The sequence below is a fragment of the Boleophthalmus pectinirostris genome, unplaced genomic scaffold, assembly GCF_026225935.1.
Source record: "Boleophthalmus pectinirostris isolate CB_2022bp ecotype Guang Dong unplaced genomic scaffold, ASM2622593v1 HiC_scaffold_4, whole genome shotgun sequence".
Taxonomy (NCBI): Eukaryota; Metazoa; Chordata; class Actinopteri; order Gobiiformes; family Gobiidae; genus Boleophthalmus; species Boleophthalmus pectinirostris.
In genome coordinates, this window is record NW_026571353.1 from 12,396,224 (window position 1) to 12,410,996 (window position 14,773).

The 14,773-nt window shown below is 43.2% G+C and overlaps 2 protein-coding genes across 4 annotated transcripts in view; both read right to left on the reverse strand.

Annotated features, from left to right (window-relative positions):
- Positions 1-300: 300 nt before the first annotated feature.
- Positions 301-8,340, reverse strand: ap3m2 (adaptor related protein complex 3 subunit mu 2). Of its 2 annotated transcripts, none has more exons than XM_020928325.2 (9): positions 8,225-8,340; positions 7,056-7,348; positions 6,356-6,527; positions 5,662-5,799; positions 5,492-5,577; positions 5,204-5,337; positions 4,318-4,525; positions 2,299-2,443; positions 301-1,696 (listed from the first exon to the last, which is right to left on the reverse strand). In XM_020928325.2, exons 2-9 carry the CDS (start codon positions 7,326-7,328, stop codon positions 1,596-1,598), a joined length of 1,257 nt encoding a protein of 418 aa, XP_020783984.1. In that variant the 5' UTR covers positions 7,329-7,348; positions 8,225-8,340; the 3' UTR covers positions 301-1,595. The 2 variants fall into 2 exon arrangements, with proteins under 2 accessions (XP_020783984.1, XP_055017368.1); XM_055161393.1 differs by lacking the exon at positions 8,225-8,340 and adding an exon at positions 8,010-8,080.
- A 737-nt stretch (positions 8,341-9,077) lies between these two features.
- Positions 9,078-14,773, reverse strand: part of kat6a (K(lysine) acetyltransferase 6A) — a 29,190-nt gene continuing 23,494 nt past the window's right edge. For both annotated transcript variants that reach the window (XM_055161388.1, XM_055161387.1), the window contains exons 16-17: positions 14,479-14,740; positions 9,078-14,399 (exon numbers count right to left, since the gene is read on the reverse strand). In XM_055161388.1, the coding sequence (XP_055017363.1) occupies positions 11,185-14,399; positions 14,479-14,740 (3,477 nt within the window). In that variant the 3' untranslated portion in view covers positions 9,078-11,184. The remainder of the gene's footprint in view (positions 14,400-14,478; positions 14,741-14,773) is intronic.

Sequence of the window (14,773 nt, forward strand, 5' to 3'; positions counted from 1 at the left end):
GTGTGCGTAATTGTACTTTAGAGCGCGCATGTAGATTGACTCCTTTCTGAATAGATCTTAATGGGATTTAAACCAGATGTCGTGGATTTGCGCCCTTTGGTAGGCTCTTTAAATTGGTCGGCTTCAATATATTTATAGCGATGCAACAACGCCACCATATGGGAAAGCCCTGGTATTTTTTCCAGAGAAAGAAAAAACACCAACAAAACATAACACTTCAATCTACAGGACACGTCCATAAAAAATAACACAAGAATTTAAACCAGCATATGATTATTTATATAAAAATGCCCACTCTGATTTCACACATCAAATCTTTATTTATCTGTGTCACTCTCCATTGGAGGCTCTTAGACACAAAAAAAAACACTCTTTATTTCTCCTGCAGATCCTGGCTAATTATCCATTTTAACTCTTTCTGAGTGATACATGTACAGTATTACCAGTAGCTCTTACCAAATAGTCCAAATGTGTGAGGCCCAAATGTGTTGGTGGGCATGTTTCAATTAAAAAAAGAAAGAAAAAAAAACTCAACTGCCATGGTGACACACTACTGGAGCTCATTTAGTACATAAAGAAAAACTATGATGCAAAATATAACACATACAGGATGATAGTTTGATTTGAATGTAATTATGCCAAATTTAATAATCCAGTTAAGCAAGGAATAAATAAATAGTCCTTGTGTAGTTTGTAATTTGCATTTTAAAAGAAGTGTTACCAGCACTTGGATCAAACCACTAGTACCAAGAAATATAAATAGAAATATTACATTATAAATTAAGATTTCTTACAGCACATGGAAAAAGTTCACCAAAAGGACGGCTTTGTTGTCACATTTTCATATGTGCTGAATCCAGTGTTGTGACAAAAAAAAGTATTTGCAAAGTTTTTCAACAGGGTCTCACTATAAAGGAAGAAGTACTATAATTGACCATAACATTATCCTCATAATTATGGAGAAACGTTCTGAGAAATACTGATCATAAGAGGGGGGAAAAAAGTAAAAACAAGAGCTGCAGTCAGTTTTCCAGCCATCCCACCCCATCTGTATCAAGGTGCCATGATGCTGTAGCAACAGAGTAGCAAAAACAAGCAAATTTGAGATGTATCCACAAAACATAAAAACAGAATGGATAGAAGAATAGAATAGAAGGTTGGTTTTGGTCACTGAGAAGACCATGCATTCACATTCACATCAAAAACAAAAAAAAAAATAATCAAGCATTTGAAGAATTCTTGGACACACCTACATACGGCAAACATACAGTAGACTTGGAAATGTTGGTAGACCATAATAGACAAACAACCTCATACCCTTTTTGGAGAAGGAGTGTGTTTTGGTTTTAACTGATAAAGCAACAAGCACAATCAATAAGCTGGTTTAGTGGAATGGTTTAGTGAATGTGAAACAAAACACAACTTACAGTATGAAATGAATATGGGCCTGCTGTTTTTACATTCTCTGTGTGAAATGGTCCACTCTGCTACATGGAGCCTCCAGTGTAAATAGACAAATGCATAAACCACAGGAACTCCACTTCCCCCTTCACAAGCCTCTGTCCTCTGCCGGTTTGGTCCAATGGCAGCAGTCTCTACGTCCGGACCTGAAACTTGCCAGCCTTCGTCATGTATTTGATGCCTTTGAAGGGCTTGTACTTCTCTCCGTACATATCCAGGCGGTTCACCTTCAGCCCTGAAAAACAATAATGAATGAGTGAGATTGCATGTTAACTTACTAGGAATTTTTAAAAGATCTTTTGCTTGTAATTGAAATGTTGAGTCCTATGAAACAATGTAAGCTCAGTAATATATTTGATCCAATATTCAAAGCTGTAATTGTTTGTGAAGTCATGTGAGACAGCGCTCATGCGTTTAGTGCCATCTGGTGGTAGAATATAATAAGGCATATAGACTGTGACTGTCAGGTGATGATCAGCTGAGCACAACAGAAAATGAAAACACTATGATGGCTGAAAAATGCTGTTATTTACGCCATTATGTCAAACTGTAATTGTATGTAAAAGGTTTATACAAAGACTTGATAGATGATAGTGTAACTAGAATGTGGAACACACATAAAGAAATGTTTTAACTACAGCATTTTTTTTTTAACTATGTGTAACTATACTCCCAATAAAATGTGCAGTGTGCACTGACCACTGAAAATGCATTCAAACATTTGTAGAGCTCATGCACTGCAGCCATTGACCTATACCTTTATAAGAATCTGACAAATATTTCTGTAATAATACCGTATCAGTGAGTTAAATAAAAACATTTGTGCACTAGTAGTACCTGAGATAGCCATCTGTTGGATCTTAAACTGGATGTTGAAGGTGGGGTTCTCGTCTGGTTTGGAGGCTCCAGCCTGTAGACTCATGCTGCCTTTCAGACTAGGGAGCTTTTGAGGGTTAATCTTCCCCACATCCCAGGACAGCAACTGCACAACGAGCACAATATTTTGGTTGTCACTATTATATACGTGAAAATGTATACATACATTATCCAATTTTTGCATATTATCAATTGGTAAATGGTAACTTGTTTTAATATAGAGCTTTTGAACCTTCAAGGCACTCAAAGCATCAAGGAACCAGTCACCCATTCACGCAAACATTCATATACCATTGTACACAGACTAGAGCCCGACCGATATATCGGTTGGCCGATATTATCGGCCGATAAGGGCAACTTTAGGCATATCAGCTATCGGCCGATATGCTTGCTGATAGGGGCCGATATTTCACGTGGGCATGTTATACCTCGTTATAAAGCTTAGACGCTCTACATTCTGTTTATTTAATCCAATTTACAGACAGATAAATATCCTAATATGTGGCTCCACATCAGTATTTATCTACCGAGTCATTTGTCTGTGTGTGTCCGTACTGTCCCTGAACACACCACAGAGTCGCGTCACTCACGTGTGTTTGTTTACACCCGCAGACACAGATCCAAACACTGAGATTATATTCTTTTTACGGACAATCGGTTTGAGTCTGGATTAAAAGGACATTTATTAGTGCAGAATTGTGATGTGAGGAGGAGCCTGTATGAGCGGTGAGTGTTGGAAATATGTCGACTTTGAAGCTAGTTTTTGTCATTTGTTATGGGTTAGCTGCTGTAGCTCCCGCACATAAACAGACTGTTTTCTATTGGTCTGTTCTAAAGTGACTATATTGGCCGTATATTTGCTACTGGACCTGCACTGATATGTAAATGAGCTGTGAATAGAGGTGTGAATTATGACATTTGCGCATATAATTAATTACCGCGGCGCGCACGTATTTACGGCTAAAGGCTAATAGCGCTACTTTCTTTACTAGTTATGGGTCCGTCGCGAACGAAATGACTCTTAGAACCGGATCTTTAAAGGGAACGACGGGAGCCTGATCCTTATTGGGAGCCGTGTTTTCTCTTTCTCTCACTTTTTTTCTCTTCACGCCGCGTGCAGATTCGTGGTTTGACAGCGGCAGCGGCTAAAAACGAAACTTTGAGAAATTTGCGTGTACGTAGGATTAAAAAAAAACAAAAACAAAAAAAAAAACGAGCATATTTGACTGTAGTTTAGCATAAAATAAATAAGTCCCGGTTTAGTCCTTTTTCAGCCCTGGTTTAGACCTGGTTTAGTCCTGATTCAGTCCTGCTTTAGACCTGCTTTAGTCCTGCTTGCAACAAAACAATCTGAAGAGCCACTTGGGAGCCAAAAGAACCAGCAGCTTTTAGTGAGCCGAGCCAAAAGAGCCGGTTCTCTAAAAAGAACTGGAATACCCATCACTAGTGTCTAGAATGTGATGCAAAAATGCCATTAAGTCAACCTACTGTCTGTAAATATGATGTAAAGAGGCAGAATAACAATAAATGTTGCCTAAATAAACCCAATTTAAAATCCACCAGAGCCAAACCTAAGTTTTTTAAACAATTCAACATTTACAGTGAATTTTTACATCACTAAATATATCAGTGATTATATCGGCTATCGGCAGCTCCAACTTCCATTATATTGGTTTTATATCGGCCACAGCAAAATCCATATCGGTCGGGCTCTAACACAGACACTAGGGGAGAGGTGAGTTAAGTGTCTTGTCCAAGAACACAATGACAGCATTCATCTGTGAGAACTGGAATCACACCGCCAACCTGTGGGTTAGTGGATCTGTGTTCAATCAACTGAGTTCAATAGTCCTTTTAACACTTCTTCTACGATTTGTATAAACTCGCACACACACTGTCACCACAAGGTTGGCTTCAGGTCACGTGTTAATCCCTCCACCCTTTGTGCAAACATACAGCTGCAGTTCTGTGTGTCAGTACCTTCGTGACTGGATCAAACGTGTATGTTCCTTGGGAGGGGTTGAGGTTGACGTTGAGCACGCCTCGCGGGAGCTGGCTGCTCACCAAAACAGACTCCACCGCTTTCCCCATCGTCTGTTTGGGGCCCAGGGTCAAGTCAAAACGGCCCTGAGAACTGCCCTCGCGAAACGTGATGTTGTGTTTGACATAAACTGGGATGGCCACCAAACTGGAAGGACAACAGAAACCATAAGGAATCAATATTTGCATACTACAATAATAGGACAATTAACATCTTTTTTATCATACATACTGCAAAAAATCCTATTCTTCTATTATGAAAAAACTTTCTCAGCTTGCTGTAGAAAGAACTTAAAGGTGCATTATGTAACTTTTCTGGTGGAGTGTCAGTCAAATACTGCGTTATGTTATTGCTTTGTCTGGAATGTTTCACAGTATGGCATTAAACCTTTCTATCTTCATGGAGACCAAACCAGAGTTACAGGTCAGATCAGTGGAGAGGCAACCATGCTCACACATTAATCTATTTTCTAGGTATTTTTGAGGTGTAAAACCACCTGTAATTGAATAAATGTAAAGTTTAATGCCATACTGTGGAACATTTAAGGCAGAGCGATGACATATCCATACAAAGAAGCAGGTGACGGTCCCCTAAACAAAAAGCTACATAGTACACTTACAAGTTTGAGTAGAGAAGGATTTAAATTGTATATAGAAAGCAGTCTGTGAAGGATTAAACATTTTTGAATAGTAATTAATATTCATTATAGCGAAGACAACAGATGTAAACAAATAACTACATCTGGTAGAAAGTAAAACTTAACTTAAAACTTAAAATAACTCCCATTTCAACTTAAAAATGTCACTTTTTGATAATGGCACTCACTTCTGAGAGCTGACGTGATATGAGAGTAATCTGAAGTTTCCATCTGGAGGGATAAAGGAGAGGATGCGCTCAGCCTCCCAGCGTTTGAACCGCACACAGGGGTGGAAGCTCACATCATCAAGCAGCCGAGGATTCTGCAATCAAGCAAAACAGGATAACAGTGATACCCTTATTCCATATCAAACTTTTTTTTATATATGCAAAGAACTATATATTCTTCAACTATTTACAGGGGGAGGTTCACATTTTACAAAGGAAGAAATAGGCAACATAAGTGTGAGCACACACCATAAAAGAAAGTGTGAGGTCAGGCATGCCGGTCAGCTTAACACAGGCATCAATGACTCCCTGAATTTCAGCTGTAATGGTTGATCCTGGAAGGCAAAGGATTATCAGAATTACTGCAATACATTAATAATAAAAGATCAACTTAATTCAAATTTATTTTCATGCATTACCTGATTTGTCAATGATGGCATCGATCTCCTCAACCACATCAAAATAAGCTTCGTTGTTTGTGTATTTGACCCCAGTGCGTCGCCATGGCACCACTGACAGCTGACCAGTGGGGAGCTGCTCACCCACGTTTGTACTACCTGCACATTTGACAAAAAACATCTTAACAACAATGAAAAATAATGAAGAAACCAGCAATGTAATACAGGCCCAGAGTTATCATGTTTGATAATTAAAGATGCAATGTGTAACTTTTCTGGTGGAGGGTTCGTCACCTGCTTGTTTCTATGGATATGTCATTGCTCTGCCTGGAATGTTCCATAGTATGACAGTAAACAGCTCTACATTACATTTATTCAATCACGGCTGGTTTTATTGCTTAAAAATATCTAGAAAAACAGGCATTCTGACTGTGAGCGGAGTTGCCTTTCCACAGATCTGACCTGTAACTTGGTGTGGTTTGGTCTCCATAAAGACTGAAGGTTTAATACCATAATGTGAAACATTTCAGACAAAGCAATAACATCTCCATGGAGGAAAGCATCTGACGGACCCTCCAATAGAAAAATTACACAATGCACCTTAAAGTTAAATAATTTGTATGCAACTTATAAAACCAGCTACTTAAACTTATACTTTGAACAATAACTGTCTGACTGACATTGCGGTTGTACGACAGTTACTATGAGCTTATACCTGTGATAGTGTTGACCATGGTCCGGAGGATGGTGGGGGGCTTGATGAGTTCTTTGAGGATGTTGGATTCTGTAGCCAGTGGGAAACCGTTGTCCAGCATTTCCTCGAGAAGTTCATAGACAACGACCACATTGTCTTTGATAGCAGCCTCTGTGCAGACCCCAAAATAGTCCTGACAAAAACAAATATGAAAAAATTCCTTATTGCTGCATCACTATTTGGTTGTTACACAGAAAAAAGATAAGATATGGGTGAGGGATCATTTTTTATAAGGAGTAAGGTTCATTGTTCCTGCTCGTTTATGCAACAAACCACACATCTATCATGCCTCCATGGAGATATTATTGCTCTGGTTGTTGCATACAGTGGCATTAAAGGTGCTGGACCACCAAAAGTTACTTAGTGCACCTTTAACCGCATCTATCTATTTATTGCTTTCACTTTCAATAATGCCTTCAAAAACATAAGCAAGGTCCCCTTTCTTCAGATCTAAACTTGAACTGGAAGTGCCACCTGCTTGTCTCCATTGAGAAAGAGAAGTTTTAACATACTGTGGCACATTCTAAGAAAAGCAAAAACACCTCCAATGAGACAAGCAGGTGACGGACCACCAGAAAAGTTACATGGCACTTTTAAGATTACCTGCCCCCTTCTCATTCAACACAAGCCTTACAGAATGTTGTGATGTGGTGTGAAATACCTGGAAAGTGTCAACAACTCTGTGCAGAAACTCGATGACGAACAGCGGCGGCACCTCGCTCTGTATGACTGCTACAAAGTAAATGCGATGGCGGAGGACAGAGATGAGATAGTGGTGCGGAGTGGGGATCACAGGAGGGACGTTCTCTGGCTCTGAAGCTCGCTCCTGGGCCTCGAAGAAGTAGTCACACACAGAACGGCTGACCACACTCTTCCAGTGCTTCTCTAGGAAAATGTCCCCCGAGGCGTTGATGAGGAACAGGCTGTGAATCATGTTGGCTGTGGGGTGGAGGGCTGGAGGAGACAAAACACAAAAACAAGAGTCAGACTATGTTACCATGATGTGGTCTTACATTAGTACTGATGGAGCGCAAGAGTTTCAAAATTGGCATTGAACCCTGAAAAAACTCCTACACTACTGAATAAGAACAGGGACTGAATGAATGAACAAATTGCCTCTGTACCAAAATGACAACTATAAAATAAAATTTAAAAAGTCTAATACAGTTATCTATTTTTAGCTACAGTAGTTAGAACCAGTTACTTAATTAATTACTTAATTAGATACAATAATTAGAATCAACATCACCTCATTACTAGTTAAATACAACCCCTATTTACTATATTTCATAGGCAAAAATATAGCTTCTTATAAAGTAGTTTTTGCAGTTGTAATGGAGCCTTATGAAGATTATAGCATGCTTTATCATTTTAAATTACATTACCATTTCTAACGTATTAAATATTATTATAATACTATTAGTTTAGTAAGCAGACAAAATACGCATTTTCATGAAAAAGACGATGAAATACACGATTAGCTACTTTTGTTAGTCCACAAATAGCTCTGATAGACGACACCGGAACAGTCATTGAATATGCGTGCAAGCTATCGAATTACTATTATAGGTGAACACAACCAAGTAAAGTAGACAAGATCCGAATGAATACTGACAACAGCTGGCAACATTTGAGAATAAACTGAAGGCCTTTACGGATCATACGGAGAAAGATGCTCCATCATTGCCTCCACCTCCTTTAGTCCCATGACAAGAGGAAAAGCCCACTCTCACCGTTCATGGATAAAAATGTCCCAGATCAACGTAACTGCGCAAGATATGCATTTTTTTACTCCTCGCTATAGATATCTGTATTTTGCTACACACTTACCGAGGACAGTTCTCACAGTTTTGTCTCGCCTTTCTCCGTTTTTTCAATTAAAGATTAAGCCGCCGTCGTTGCTTCCCGTTAGGTGGTTCAGATCGTGATGTGAGGCTTGAAGGGTCTGAGCCTCAACCAATCAGAAGCCACAATTCCGACACTAGCCCGCCCAATGCGATTACCGATTGGTCAATATTGCGGAAGCTGTTGTAATTTAATCCATTCTGATTGGGTTGAAGCGTGATCGCTACAGTAAACACCAGAAATGATTGGCTAGACAGCGTCTGACATTTTGTTGCAATATCAAAATTAATTGTATATAGTTTACTTTTATACAATTTCTGCAATTTATTTTAGTTAACTTCTTCTTAATGTTTCACTACACATGTCATTTGACGCTTTATAAATGCATAAAAAAAGCAGTACCAATCCAATTTTTGAGAAAGTCCAAACGACTTATGCAGGTTTGGCTTTTCCTACTTAGGTTTATTAATAGCCAATACTATGAGGTTATCATGAGTTACATTAGGCTTACTGGTATATATTAAATGCTTATGTTTTATTTCTCACGATAGCTCTTTGTATTTGACTTAGTGGCGACATCTAGTGGACAAGGAGTGAATCTCTAAAGAAGGTTCCCTCTAGAGACAACTGCTGGATTGTGTAAGATTCAGTTAACTAGGTCAAGTCAACATGCATTCTTCTGAACGTCTTGAAGATGTTTTATAACTGTAAAATACTATGAATTTGCTCATAGTTTATAAAATGACTACTATGCTTATTCGTTAGGGAATAATCATTTGTATCTGCACATTAGTGTAGCGAACAAATCTACGAAAAAGAAGCTGTATTGAAACATAAATGGCTCAACATAATTTATTTTCATTTTATGTTAAAATGTACAGAGTTCTTTGAAAGTACTTGCTAAGAAAGAAAAACAAATAGATGGAATACATACATGAACAGAGTAGAGTAGAGGCTGCCAAGCACAGATCAACTTTCACTGTGTGCCCAGCTTATACCTCCTCATTATTTTGCGCCCTCTCTTAGCATACAACGCAACATGTACAATTACAAAGGATACAAAAAGGGAAGCGATATAAACAGACAGAAATATACTGAGCTCATTTTTACATGCCTTGTAATTGTAAGGAAGTCAGCCTATACACACACAAGTAAAAAAAAAAAAAGAATGCCAAGTGACCTTTAGATATTTGTAGTCCTTTTGTTTAAAATAGCATTAATATACTACACAAAGATAGAAAAACTCTAGAGATGAGATGGAATGGAGAGGTTAAAGGCATCTGAAAGTCACTAATAGTGAGTGGTATTTTTTTTTTAGGTTTTGAATTTCTTAATAATTATTACCCAAGAGTCGAGCTAAAAAATATGTAATATTTTTTTCCTGAAACAGAAGTGAAAAAAAAAATGACAGTACCAATATCATGTCAGAATTTCCTTTTATATTATAGAAAAACATTTTCTCTACAATTGGTTTCTAAAGTCAAAAAGAGTCAGCTTGTGTCATAAAAGGAAGCTGCCCCGTCTGATAAAATTCAGAAAGAAAAACAAAAATAACAAAAGTCTACACACAAAATATGCAATGGTGGGTCAGAAAATGAAATCTCCTCTCGACTTTGAATACTGGTCAAGGCTTCACGTTTCTGAACCCTTCAACCAACCAGGACCTCCAAATCTGCCCCTGACCCTGCTTCTGACCAGTGCCTCTGAGGGCCGGTCCGTGCACTAGATCCAGCATTTTGATATCTTTGAAAACGATATCTGCCATTGCTGTTTCTCTAGTCATTAGGAGTGCAGAATTTGCCATAGTAAAAAAAAAAAAAAAAAAAAACAGCTTTGAAACAAAACAAACACTTTTCAAAAAGTCCTCAACCTCTTTGGGCCAGTAACACTTGAATGTATACTGTAGAATGGTGGTCAGCTATAATCAAATATAACTTTCCTTAAAAGCCGTCACATTAAATTTTGTTCAGCATCCGCATAACTTAGAAAAGGTTGACATTGTACACTGTCAGTGGAGTGTGATATTCTGAACAAGCCCCCGATTGGTTCAGGCTAGTCAGAATGTGTATGTATGGCTGAGTATTATATTGGGAAGTACCAGAATATTTACATCTAAATGCTGTGTTGACAAAGTGGAAAATAATGCTACTTGTTTTACTCATGGACATATAATAAACAGTAACTCCTCCATGTCTGTGTGTTTTGGTACAACACGGTCCATCCCGGAAGACTCAGCCTCACCTCGGACACTGAGGCTCTGCGCACAAGATTTTATGAATCAAGGCGAAAAGCCACCAGAGATGTTCAGGTATTTGTGAACAAGAGCCATTTGAGAATGCAACATATATAAAGACCAAAGCATTTAAGAGGCTGGACTGCACACTAATATTTAAGATGAACAAAAACAAGAAAAATAAGTCAACAATAAATTGAACAAAACATGTTTGTGTCCAATGTTTCATTGTCTTTTTTAAGATAAGGCTTCCTATATCAATTAAAAGATTGTGTGCATGGTTGGATATAGTCATTTAACTTTTTCATAAGCAGTCTGACAAAGTAAGGTATTCCTGTATTGTCTTTTTCCTAGTTTCCCCTTTGTCCAGCCTTGCGCCTCCATAGTGCTGGATCAGGGAAGCACAAGCAAACCCCTTTTACGGAGAGCTGTAGGTTTGGCCTGGTGCAACAGCGCCCTACTGAGGTCCATGTTCACATGCCAGCCCCTAACCTGCTGACTGCTCCCACAGCTGGAGGGAGAGGGAAGATCTTCCCAAAATAAAATGGACATAAATGACAACATAGAAAAACAGGAAACCCTAGGACCATCTTAACCTCCTTTGTTCTCCTCTTTATGGTGCCTGCATTGGCAGTGCAGAGGGATCAGGAGTAATGACATTAGAGTAAACGAGTAACCCGCTCTGACTCCGATTCCACCAAGAGTCCTTTGCTCATCTGCTCATGTACGGTGGCTGCTTTGGGACACCAGCGTAACTGTGATGTGAAGGAGCAGTATACATCATGTTGCTGTGGTGATTGGGCTGCATAGGCTGCTGTGGGTAACCCTGTCCTCCCATCATCCCCATCTGCATCTGCATAGGGTACTGAGCAGGCTGGTTCATGTAAGGAGGGTTGCCATGATAACTGCTGTTCATCATGGGCTGGGGCATTCTGTACCCTGCTGCTGACATAGCATTAAGGGGGGCCATGTTCATGGAGTTGTATGGGGCCGGTGTGGGCATGAGGTTGGGCATCATACCTCGCTGCACGGCCAAAGTGCGTGGGGTGCCCTGCATGGCCACGGTACCAGAGCTGCGCCCGTAGAGCTGCTGCTGGTGTGGGGCTGGCGCCAGCTGCGGGGTGGGTTTGGAGCGGATAGAAATGTGGCCTTTCACAGTGGCCATTTGCCCCTGTAGCCGCTGAGTGTGTGGCGGGGGGCCCAGGCCAATATTTGTGGTGGGCATGTTGCACTGCAGCTGAAGGGAGCCCAGGTTCATGGAGCCAGAGCTGAGGTTGGGAGGTGGGGTCATGGTGGGCTGGCCCTGGGGCAGAGGAGTGTGGGGTGATGGGGCCAGCCCGGGGTTAGACAGGGAGACACTGGTGGCATAGGAAGTGACTGATGCAGAGTGGGAGTATGGCATGCCATGAGGGTCCATGATGGTGTTTGTGAGCTGCTGCAGTTTGGCCAGGCTAAAAGTAGCAGAGGGCTGGGGGTATCCCCCTGTGCCAAAGTCCTGGCCCATGCGTTCATAGAGAGTTCTTCCCCCTCCTCCACCACTTTCTGGGATCTCCATGATCATTGGTGTCGAGGCAAAGCCATTACCCATACTGCACTGGGATAGAGGCTGCTGTTGTTGTGGAGGGGGTGGTGGAGCTGAGGCAGCAGGTTGGGAGTTGGGGGCCTGCTGAGGAGGCTGCTGTGGGACCTTCTTTTGGGGCTGTGGCTGCTGCTGCTGGTTGGTGCTGGGTGGTCTCTCTATAACACCACAGCTTTGAGGAGATTTGATGCCACATCCGGGGGTGTTGGACGGAGGAGGGGGTGGTGGGGGCTGTGGTACTGCAACATTATTGGCACTGGGACCACTGTTTGGTCCTTGACCCGTCTGCTGGATGTGGCTACAGCTGCCCATAGTGAGCTGCCCCCCTGCCCCAGTGGAGGAGTTGAGAGTGGGGGCTGGAGCGAAAGAACAGCTGTTGGACTGGGACGATGAGGGCGTTGCAGAACTGGAGGAGGAAGGGGCAGATGAAGAGGAGGCAGTGGGAGCTCCTGCCACAGCAGCCGAAATACCACCTCCACTTCCCCCGTTCCCCGCCCCGTTCCCCCCTCCACCCATAGTGGAGTCATAGCTGCTGGGGTTATCATAGTTCTCTGTTGTGCTCTCAATGCTGCCCAAATCACTGAAGCCACTGTCCACCACCTGCTGTGAGTGGTCTGACACTGACGGGACATCCATCATGGGCGATGTTTCCATGTTCTGCTGAGAGGGAGCAGACAGAGAGCTGGGGTGCTCTGGGGTGATTTGAGTGTACCCTCCTCCAGTGCTGCTGTTATTGCCCCCAGCTCCAGTTGGACCCGGGGTGCCCCCCCTTTGCCCAGTCGGTGTTGTGTCCATCATGGCAGATGGCAGCCCAGGACTGTTAACTGAGCGTACTGACTGATTGGGCAGAGGTGGCATAGGAGGATTAGGCATAGGGCTGCTGTGTTGTGATGCCCCACAATCCTCCACCAAAGCCAGAGCCTCCTCTTCCCCCTCCCCTGTGTGACTGTAACTCTGCAGTGTCCGGCAGGCAGCTAGGGTCTCCTCGCAGTCCTGGTATGCCCCGTGGTGTGGGTGGGGTTCAGCCTCGTCCTCCTGGGCTTCCCCCTGTGTCAGAGATTGGACCGCCTGAACGGTCTCCAGGTCTAGCTCATTGGAGTGATGGTGGGGGTGGTGGTCTGGTGGGTTTGGGTGGGGGTGCTGAGGCTCCATCAACAGCGTGACACTCTTATCTTCATGCAGAGGCGGGAGGTCCATAGGCTCTGATGGAACAGACATGGCCGTGACAGTCTCCACAGCTGCAGCGGCTGCGGCAGACTCCTCCTGCTCTCTGCGCCTTCTCTCATCTTGCTGCGGGTCGACCGAGGGAGGGCCGCTCTTTGGAGCCTGCTCTTCCTCAGCCTCCTCCTCCTCTTCCTCCTGTTTGCTGACGTACTCCCTGGCCACGCTGTTCTCCATGTCTAAAAAAGCTTCTCCTTGAGGTTCTTCTTTAACTGGAGGGGAGCTGGCGCGAGAGGCCGGCTCCTCCTCTTCCTCCTCTTCCTCCTCTTCTTCATCAGATTCTGGGCCTTTACGTTTCTTGTTGCTCTTGTCATCTACGTGCCCATCCCCTTCATCGTCGGCGTCATGGTCATCACTGCGCCGGCTGCCTGAGCCTGGTGTCACCGCTGCCCTGCGGCCCATGCTGCTACAGTCCTCCTCCTCCCGCTCTTCATCATACTCATCTTCCTCATGGTCCCCCTCAGTGTCCTGAGGTCTAGAAGGGGGAGCTCTAGGTCCCGGTGTGGATGAGGAAGAGGATGGAGATAGAAGAGGGCGGGACGGGGGTCGGCTTGGTTTGTCCTCTTCTTGTTCATCGTCCTCTTCATCTTCCTCCTCTTCCTCAGGGTCTGAGGCAGGGGGTGGCTTTGGGGCAGGCTGGGGAGGTTGCCGGAGGGCAGGGTTTTTGGGTGGCCTGCCTCTCCTCTTGGGGACCTTCTGTTCAACCGGTTTAGGGAGATAATCGTCCTCTTCATCAGAGTCTTTCTGTTTGTTATCCCGACATGCGCGATTGGCGCTGCGCTCGTCCAGAGATGAGTCCTTGTCCATTTGGTCCATGAGTCTCCGCCTCTCCTGTTCCTGCCTCTCTGCTTCCTCCTGAGCTCTCTGCAGGTACCAGCCTCTGGGTTTGCGGCCAGGCTTCATCTTAATTTTAGGCGGTGGAGGATCCCCACTCTGGTTTTCAGCAGCAGCCCGCTGGTTAGCCCCACTGCCTGGAGGTCTCCCTGGCCCCCTTTTCTTCCAGTGCAGAGGTTTGCGGCTCTTCCCTTTGGGCCAGCCTTTTTTCTTTTTGACTGGTGTTTCAGGGTTAGAAGGGTCAGTGGGGGATGCAGAGAGAATGGACACAGGCTTCAGGACTGGGGTAAGCTCTGAAAAAGAAGAGAAGGAAGGAGGTATTAGGCAAAGGGAGTTTAAGGAAAGACAGTTTAATAACTTGACAATGCACACCGTCATCTTCAGAGTCAGTGAAGTGGCTGAGGCGGGGCCTTTTTGGTCCTGGGTCAGATAAGCGCAGAGCAGAGCGGGCTGGAGGGTATCGCCTCAGTGGATGTCCAAATGGTGTTTCTTCCTCCAGTCTGGGCATAGGTCTCTCAGAATCTGAATCCACAAAGGGTTCATCCAGGACCTCAGTGGTCTCAGAGATGGTCTCCGTCACCACGCTGCTGTGGGGGTGACTACGTTGGCGAAAACGCCGCTTTCTTAGGGGCTTCTATGAAAAACAATAGAGTTGAGATACAGATCA